The 9,345-nt window shown below is 45.3% G+C and overlaps 1 protein-coding gene across 4 annotated transcripts in view; it reads right to left on the bottom strand.

Moving 5' to 3' along the window:
* Positions 1-987: 987 nt before the first annotated feature.
* Positions 988-9,345, bottom strand: part of CTNND2 (catenin delta 2) — a 1,127,175-nt gene continuing 1,118,817 nt past the window's right edge. For all 4 annotated transcript variants that reach the window (XM_025270807.3, XM_025270808.3, XM_044932646.2 and 1 more), the window contains 2 exons: positions 7,516-7,589; positions 988-2,142 (listed from right to left, as the gene is read on the bottom strand). In XM_025270807.3, the coding sequence (XP_025126592.1) occupies positions 1,882-2,142; positions 7,516-7,589 (335 nt within the window). In that variant the 3' untranslated portion in view covers positions 988-1,881. The remainder of the gene's footprint in view (positions 2,143-7,515; positions 7,590-9,345) is intronic.

Genomic DNA, 9,345 nt, shown 5'->3' with positions numbered 1-9,345 from the left:
ACCTTCACAGGGGCTGGAGCCTTCCTGGGAGGGGACTCAGAAAGGTGTCTTCCTATAGTAAATAGCGCAAGAAGGTCCAACTTGTGAGTAACTGTAGGATAATTGATATGAAAATGTCTGTCTACTGTTCTGTCCTGGAAATGAGTTTTGCATTTGCACAACTATGCATGAACAAGAAATCTTTTGGTTGCTATTAAATTTGGAGAAAGAACCGTGAATTTTAGACTCTGAGTTGAATTAAACTATGTAGAAGCGAAGGGGAGAAAGTTTTAAAGGAAGATGGCAGCCAATTTCTTTTGTTATTTAATGTTTTATTTTTTCAAGAACAGTTAACATTTACTAGGCACCTATTGGCCTCAGTTACTTGCATCTAAAGAGCAAAGCTAAGTTACCCCCAGCCCGTGTCCTTTTGAATGGTTAGCCTTAACTTCTTAGCTCTGTTAACCACTATTCTACCATTAGCTTCAAGTTCGCTTTTAATCATCTAAATCCGTAATTGTCTACTGCTCCCTGCCACACGAACAAAAAAGTTCCAGGGGGAAATAAGGCGAGCAGTTTACATTTTCTGTGGATATTTCAAGTAATTGGCCCCAAAGTGAAATTATTGAGTTGGCCATGGTTTTATCGTGTTCTGAGGGCATTAAACATGAAAGGAAATGGGCACGTAGAAAGGCTTGGTATCCAAGAACGTGTGAATATGTGAAAATCCTATAACTTTACTTCCACTGGCTTAATATCCTGAGTCACTAGATGGTCAGAGAGATAGAGTACAAAAGGAACAAACTGATGTACATTTATACTAAAAAGCAAAAACAAAGTTTGTACAAGATGAATAGCAAATGAAATTGCTTCTATCAAAATAAAATCTCACACGGGTCATTTTTGTACATACGTGGACACACACCCACACACGCACAGACACACAAGCAAGAATGTGTATTTTTGTCAGATAGGTCCTTGGAAATAGACATTCTTAGCAAATATGGATGACAGATCAATTGTAATTTATTTTCTTTTAACACTGTATCATCATAAAGAAAACTGGTATAAATGAAAAAATCTATTTCAAATATCTACATCTAAAATTTTAGGCAGTGAAAAAGCACTTTGTTGACAAGGAGTGTGGAATGATGGATGTTAATTGTCAGAAACTGCTGAATGCCTTGTTTAGTTGCCACAAACAAATTCACATATCAGAACGAACAATACTGCTAAATATTCCTTTTTTTTCCCCATTTTTTTTTCCCTGTTAAAACTTTACTGGGAGGAAGAAAAAAGAAAAACTGGAAATCCATACATCTTTCAAAAGTTTGAAATTGAAGCAATATTTAGAACCATTGATGAGGAGTCGCCGAGGCATTGGTGTAATATACACAATGCTCTTGTCTTCTTTAATCTGTAATGTACATCGAATACTTTACAACAATGCATTAACAAAAGGCAAGAAACGTCTTGCTGTACAGAGGAACCCCAATGCAACTTGAAGCCTAGAATCACAACGGATGAAGAGAGTAAACAAAGCGTGACAAGCCGTCCCTCTAAAGTGTGTGAACTATGTCACCGCCTCTGTGCTTATAACCTTCGTGCCCCGTCACCCCGACCGCCTCCCGTGCTGCCTTCGGCCACATCCCGTGGAAAGCACTTTTTAAGACTCTACAGCCCGAACTAGAAAGGTGTAGCCCGATGTCAGATTGAGGATCACTTTCTATTGACTTTCAAGTGAACGTTCATGGAGCTTTCTAAAATAGCTCTTAAATGTTTCCTTCCTGGGTATCCCAGCCTTCCTATGGAACAGGCTTTAACAAATTAAATTTGCAGGGGGGGAAAAAATAGCAATGTCTGTGGTCTGCATGCACATGCACGGTTCCCGGGGTGCCCGCCTCACACCCAGGAGTCGGGGGAGGCCGGGTAGTGGCTCGTTTCATAGTTCAGTTCGCTGTAGGGTCGGGCGGCCGAGTAGAAGTCGACGTAGTTGCCGGTGGACTTGAGCCCCAGGTGCATGGTGTACTCGCTGGCGGGAGGGCGGTGGTGGACCTGGTCCTCGAAGAAGGACTCGTCGTAGTTTCTCGTGGAATTCGGAAACGGCTGGTAGGTCTCGTAATCTTTTCTGCTGGGCTCCTGTGGGGCTGGCTGTGCTGAAACCTGCCCAGGAAAGGAGAACCACCTGCGTTAGCGCGTTTGCCCTTGACCCGCCCTTGACCCCCACAGCCGACGCCCTTGACCCTCCCTCAAAGTCAAGGCTCTGAGTGTCCTCCATGTGGTCAGATGCCAGGACTGCACTTCCCTGATTGACTTTCTGTTTCAGAGTTGGCTTCTGAGTCCACATGCTGTCATTCCAAATAACCTTTTTATAAAATTACTATTCTGGCAAAGTACACATAACATAAAAGTCACCATGTTCATCATGTTGTGTATAACTCGGTGGCATTAAGTACTTAAGTTGCCTGGGCCACCGTCAATAACAAACGTTTTCAGAACTTTTTCATCACTGCAAACAAAAACTTATATCCATTCAGCATAAATCCCCATCTCCCCTTTTCTTAGCTCATGGCAATCACCATTCTATTGATACTTTCCTTCTCTGTGAATTTGACTAGTCTACATACCCCATATAATTGGAATAATACAGTAGTTGTCCTTTTGTGTTTGGCTTCTTTCACTTAACCTCCTCAAAGTTATAGTTAATATAATGTCCTCAAGGTTAATCCATGTTACTGCAAGTGACAGAACTTTCTTGCTCTTTAAGACTCAATAATATTGTATGGAGATTCTGTGTTTGTTTACGTATTCATCCATAGATGACAATCATGATTTCTACTTTTTGAATAATGCTGCTATTAACACGGAAGCACTAGGATTTGTTTGGCTCCCTGTTTTCAATTTCTGGCGGGCTAATGTAAAAGAGTTGGACACAACTTGCTGACCACATAATATCAACAGCAAAAAATGTACCAAGAAGTAGAATTATTGGATCTGATGGCAATTCTATGTTTAAGTTTTTGAGACGCAGCTCAAACTTCCAAGACAGTTGAATCATTTTACCACCTGTTGTTCAGTCACTAAGTCAGTTGTTGCAACTCCATGGACTGCACCACACCAGGCTTCTCTGTCCAACACCAACTCCCAGAGGGTGCTCAAACTCATGTCCATTGAGTCGGTGATGCCATCCAACCATCTCATCCTCTGTTGCCTCCTTCTCCTGCCCTCAATGTTTCCCAGCATCAGGGTCTTCCCCAGTGAGTTGACTCTTCGCATCAGGTGGCCAAAGTATTGGAGCTTCAGCATCGGTCCTTCCAAAGAAGATTCAGGGTTGATTTCCTTTAGGGTTGACTGTTTTGATCTCTTTGCTGCCCCGGGACTCTCTTAACCTTTTCTAAATTAAAGATGTATACCCTAGATTCCACAGAACACAAATAGTTTCTGTTCATCTTCCCTGCATTTTTCTCCATCACACCTCAGTGCTGTAATCCCAGATGAAGAGAAAGTGAAGATGTACAAGGTCTCAGGGTCACTTGGGCATCTTCCTGTCAGCTCGGAGGGCTGTGGTCAATACTTCTCTGGAGGATGGAAGCTTCTTGCTAATAGGGCCGTCACATTACACCTGCCCAAGTGATGTACCACAGCCTTAGAAGGAATCCATTCAAAATAGTTTATACCAGCAGTCCCCAACTTTGTGGCACCAGGGACCCATTTCATGGAAGACAATTTTTCCACAGACAGATGTAGTGGGGAGGATGCTTTCAGGATGATTCAAATGCTTTATATTTATTGTGCACTTTTTTCTATTATTATTACATAAGCTCCACCTCAGATCATCGGACATGAGATCCCTGTTCTACACTCTGAAGGATCAAAATGTTTCCTAACATGGTTCACTTAAGAATTTATGTGACAGGAATCCACACAATATTGTAAAGCAATTATCCTTCAATTAAAAATAAATTTAAAAAATTTATGGGGCTCGAGAATAACATGGGATTATGAAGCCTTTGGTTGGGGGAACAGGGGTCTTCAGAATTGACCAATGTCCTCCAGCCCCCCTGAGTGCTCCCTATTTCCACTCTTGTCCTCTGCAGGTTGTTGTCTGATCAAGGGGGCCTTGAGGGGCTAAAGGGATCACAGGAGCTTTTGAGAGCAGAGAAGTCTAGAATTGGTTCTCTCCCTTTCCCCTGGCTTTAAGGACAGTAACACAAAGAGTGTTCATAGGCTAGTAATTAGCACTTTCAGGTGGAGCCCTGGATTCCTGTGGCTCTGGGGTCCTTTCCTAAACTCCAACAATGAGGATACCCTCAAGGCATGGGGCAAGGACCATACTCAGGGTTGCTGCATAGGGGCATCCACAAAACCCATACGGAATGATGCATGTGTGTGTGTGAAGGTCTGGTGGGAATGATGGAACCTGCCTGAAGAAGAACACTTTGATCACTTTGGAGTGGCCCTGGTAATTCCCTGCTAATTTAACTAAGGCTCAGCATGGAAACATCCTCTAGACATTGGTCTTCGTTAATAGATAACGATTTGTAATTAGTACGTTGTGTGTGAATGAATGCTTCTAATGACCTGCCCATAATTCTTCTCTTAAGTAAGCAAAACTCCCTCTTTCATATGTAATTGATTTACACGAGTGAGTCGCAGAACTGCTCTTCAGAGAAGTGAACTTCATCACAGCTGCCATGCAGAAGGGCTCACACTTCCAGTTCATGGTAGCTGAAAGAATGTGACAGTCCACAGAGCTCAGACGTGTGTCAGCCTGAGAGCCTGGGCACAAAGGGGGACGTCAGGATCTGCAATTAAACGCTGCTGAGGCCAGCTGCTCTGGATCATGGGCTAGGCTAAGGTGCCCTTTGCTGGTCTTTGAAAAGCTGGTGCCACATGGAACTTCTCCACTCTGACCCAGTGTTGCTATCCAAGTGTGGAGCACGCACAGGGTTAGATTTGGGAGGTATGGAAAAAGTACATGGGGAGAGAACTAAGACTTACTGTTTCTACTTCAGTGGGCACTATATTCAACATTAAACAAATTTGTCTTTATTTAATCTTGTATATATATATATACATACACATATTTATGTATGTACTATTACAGATACATATTGCATGTTTATGTCTGTCTATATCTATCCATCCTTCTGTTTATCCATGTGTGTGTATGTGTGTGTGTGTATGAAGTTGCTTCAGTTGTGTCTGACTTTTTGTGACCCTGTGGACTGTAGCCTGCCAGGCTCCTGTGTCCATGGGAGTCTCAGGCAAGAATACTGGAGTGGGTTGCCATGCCCTCCTCCAGGGGATCTTCCCAACCCAGGGATTGAACTCAAGTCTCCTGGGTCTCCTGCGCTGGCAAGTGGTTCTTCACCACTAGCACCACCTGGGAAGCCCATGTGCCCATTTATCATCCACCTCTTCATCTGTCTAATCTCCCTCCTTCTCTCCCTCAACCCTTCTCCCCCTCAGTCTCTCCCTCTCTTTCTCCCTCCTTCACTTCCTCCTTTCCTTCCTTCCTCCATTTCCTTTTTTCTCTTTTCCTTCCTCTCCTTTCTTCCCATCCATCCTTTCATCCAATCCCCACTTTATAGGTGAAGAAACTGAAGGTCAGAGAAGCTAAGAAACGTGTGCAGGATGCCACGGCTCGGGGTGGGGCAGGGCTGGGATTTGAATGCACGCCAGGCTGGCTCCACAGTCCACATCCTCTCCGAGAGAGGGGTACAGTCTTGCTTGAGCTGAGGTGGCCCCCACCTCAGGGTGCTAGCCTCATTGAATTGACTCCAGACCCTGTCATAAGAAGGGAGGCCGGTAGACAGAGGAGACCAAGAAGCGATCTGACTTTTCTGTGCTGGTCTCAGTGGCCAGGGAGGCACAGCCAATGTCTGGGGGGTCTTCTAGGAAAGTTTCATACAAGGCTTGTAGCCCTCCTCCACTGTGGCTGCGTCTTTCATTTTTCCTTTTCACAACGTGTTTCAAATTTCTTTTTGTTGCTAGGTTCTCTCTGGACGGTGGACCTTTTTGGCTGGAGCAGAAGCTCATTTTAGTCTCTTATCTTGGGGAGTTACCTTCTTCAGTTCATCTGTATTGGTCATAACGGCCCATGTCAACCCCTTCTCCGGTTGAGTTCTGCAGTTCTGAGAGCTTGTGTGAACGAATCACCTAGGATGGCTGATGGCATCTGCGGTTGAAGGGATCAAATCTGCTCACTGGCCCAGTGGTACGGCCATTGGTTGATGAGATGCATTCACTGTGGAGGTATGTTGGTTGTATTTGATCATTCGGGTGGTGCCAGCTGTTCAAAAACAGCACATTTCCCTTCCATGTCTCCTTTCATCTGGGTACGGTGATCAAGCAAGCAGCTTCCAGGTGTATCTTTCTGGTACAACCTTCCTGACACAGAGCAAGAGTGTGGATCTTCAGCAGAAGCCAGCTCTGACAATGATGGCCAGTGGCCAAGAGCTATAAAGACCATCAGTCCTTCTGTGACGACCACCACGGGGCAGGACAAGTGAGGAGTTATCGTTCAATAAAGGAGCAGAGGAGGTGCCCTCCTGCTTTTACAATTCCCACAGACCCACAGAGAAAATGAGCCATCAAGAAATATTTGCTAAATAAAACACACACACACACACAAACACAGATAGATTCTTAAGTGTCTACCAGCCAAGGCTCCTCAAACTTGAACAGCCACGCAAAACACCTAGGCACCTAGCTAAAATGCAACTCTGCTGCAGAAGACCCTGAATGCATGAGGGTTACGGGGCCAGAGAGGCGTCTCTTCTGTGTTCCCAACAAGCTCCCAGGTGATGCTGATGCTGCTGGTTCTCCCACGTGCCTGAGCAGTAAGGCACGACACAACGCCTTTCATTCAGTTGCTCACATTCAACTTGACGTGTCTATTTCACTGGTAACTGTCATGTGCAAGGAATGCTTTCTTCCCAAGGAGAACTGGCTGGGTTACAGGAGTGCCTTAATCCACGCCTAGTAATTAGACAATCTGTCTAGTAACCAGCATCTTACACTTGTACATTTGGGGCTTTCTTTCAGGTTTTGCATCACAGTAGGAAAATCTGCTTTCTACCACCAGATAATGCATGGGGTTGTAGTGAAATAAAGACTGCTTTCAAATTCGAGGCTGTTCTGTTGACTGCCACCACCCATGTGGATATGGAGTCCACATGAGTGGAGAGCAGTGGGGGACGTTATTTTCTTTTTCTGTTTTTTTTTCAGTCATGTCTGATTCTTTGTGATCCCATGGACTATAGCCTGCCAGGCTGTTCTGTCCATGGAATTTTCCCAGCAAGAATATTGGAGTGGGTTGTGATTTCCTCCTCCAGGGCATCTTCCTGATCCAGGGATCGAACCCATGTCTCTTGCATCTCCTGCACTGGCAGGCAGACTCTTTACCAACTATGCCACCTGGCAAGCCCTTTTATGCATGTTAAATATAAGCTAACTTCTCTTTTATGATTCCAAGCTATTTCACAGGAGACGAAGGGAGAAATGGACACCAACTTGCTGCCTCTCCTTTACCTGGTTATGTTTGATGTCTTCAGCGGGCGCACCATATGAATTCCTATACAAAGTTGAAATTCCAGTAGTTTGAGCTGAAAGGGAAACAAAAGTGTTAGCAAAGAATGCAAGACTTCACAGGATGAATGATGGTTATCGAGGCCAGGTTTTGCCCTGACCATGCTTGGTGTCACATGGACCATTCCGAATGGAAGAAAATTCTTTCGCCCTGAACACTTCATTTTACATACCAATATTAAGAAAGAAGAAGTTATGCACTAATATAAAATCCCCACAGCTTGTCAGCCTCTTGTAATAACATTCAGCTTGGAGACGGGGTCAGGGCAGCCGCAGCAAACAGATGGTCATTTTGCCAGTGCTGCGGGCTTTTTTTTTTTTTTCCTGGTGAACACCGGCAGATAATAAAAGCCTGTCACCTGCACTGAAGCGTGCAGGAATCTGGATCGACCACTTAGCTTTTAGCTGAAGAATGACAAGAATGAAATTTCTAATTTGAGCTCACAGAAGGGGCTGATCATCGCTGAGACAGTTCATTTCTCAGCGGTCTGATGGACAGGCGGGAAGTCCCGCCCACCTTGACCCCTGCATATCCGCGGCGCTGGAGTCCTGTTCCACACAGAGACGGAAGCCCCGCATCCTGGCTTGTGACCAGCCTGTGGTCTAGACAAAAGGCAGGAAAGGTCTCCTCCAGCTGCCAGCAGCTTCCAAAGACCTGGGCAAGATGCCCACCTGGCTGCTTCCTCACCTGGGGCCCTTGAGACGCTTGCAGCAGGCCCTAAGAAAGGGCCCAGGGAAAGATGCCCTGTTATAGCTGCTAAAAGGTCCCAGTTTAAGAAAGCTCTGGAAAACCCTGCCTGTCGAGTGTCAGCAGGCTATAAAACACTTTTGTTGTGTTTTGTCACTAAGTTGTGCCCAATTATTTTGTGACCCCCATGGATTCTATAGGCTGCTCTGTCCATGTAAATTTCCAGGCAATACTAGACACAGGGTCAAGGAGGAGACCTTTGAGCTGAAACCTGAATACCTGTATTCCTGTCCATGGACAAAATTTCATGGACATTTCCTCCTCCGGGGGAACCCTGTCATTTCCTCCTCCAGGGGATCTTCCCAACCCAGACATCGAACCCACCTCTCCTGCATTGGCAGGTGGCTTCTTTATCTCTGAGGCACCAGGGAAGCCCATAAAACACTTCAGATATCAAGAAAAAACTTACCTTTTGCTTCTAGTATCTATGGGATCACGAAATAGGATGTCTCATCATCTCTTCTCTCACGGACACCAGTCACTCTAGACACTAAGCCAGCATAATCTATCACTCCGCCCATGATTATTACTAAAAGCACATAATAGCTGTGCAATAAAATTCTTCTTGGGAAATTCTGCTTAGAATGTGGGAGCTGACAGCCCATTTCCCACTTTAAAGCCACTCTGAGAGACTCTGGTTGAATGCCCATCGCTCCTGTCTTTGCATTACCATGGAAACCACCATCCCTTGCCTGGACCACTGCTGCAGCATCCTCCTCAGCAGCCCGGCTTCCACTCTGCCTAATCTGCTCCTCCATCCACTCTGGTCCCAGCAGCTAAGCCATCATCTTGTTAGACAGATTGGACTATGTCACTGCAGTGTCCTGCTCTCTGTGATTATGGTAAAAGCTGAGCTCCCATTACTGTCTCTGAAGCTCCGTGTGATCTGGACCCCACCTGATTTCCTGTAGCATTTCCCATCCTTCTTCCCTGGTTCAGGGGGCTACCCTGGCCCTCCTTCCTGGCCTGAGCATCCAAGTTTATTTTGCATCCGAGATGTTAGTCTTCCTGAGCCTTCTCCTGGA

The sequence above is a fragment of the Bubalus bubalis genome, chromosome 19, assembly GCF_019923935.1.
Source record: "Bubalus bubalis isolate 160015118507 breed Murrah chromosome 19, NDDB_SH_1, whole genome shotgun sequence".
Lineage (NCBI taxonomy): Eukaryota > Metazoa > Chordata > Mammalia > Artiodactyla > Bovidae > Bubalus > Bubalus bubalis.
The sequence above is the reverse complement of the archived record's forward strand: the minus strand, read 5'-3'. Positions and strand labels throughout refer to the sequence as shown.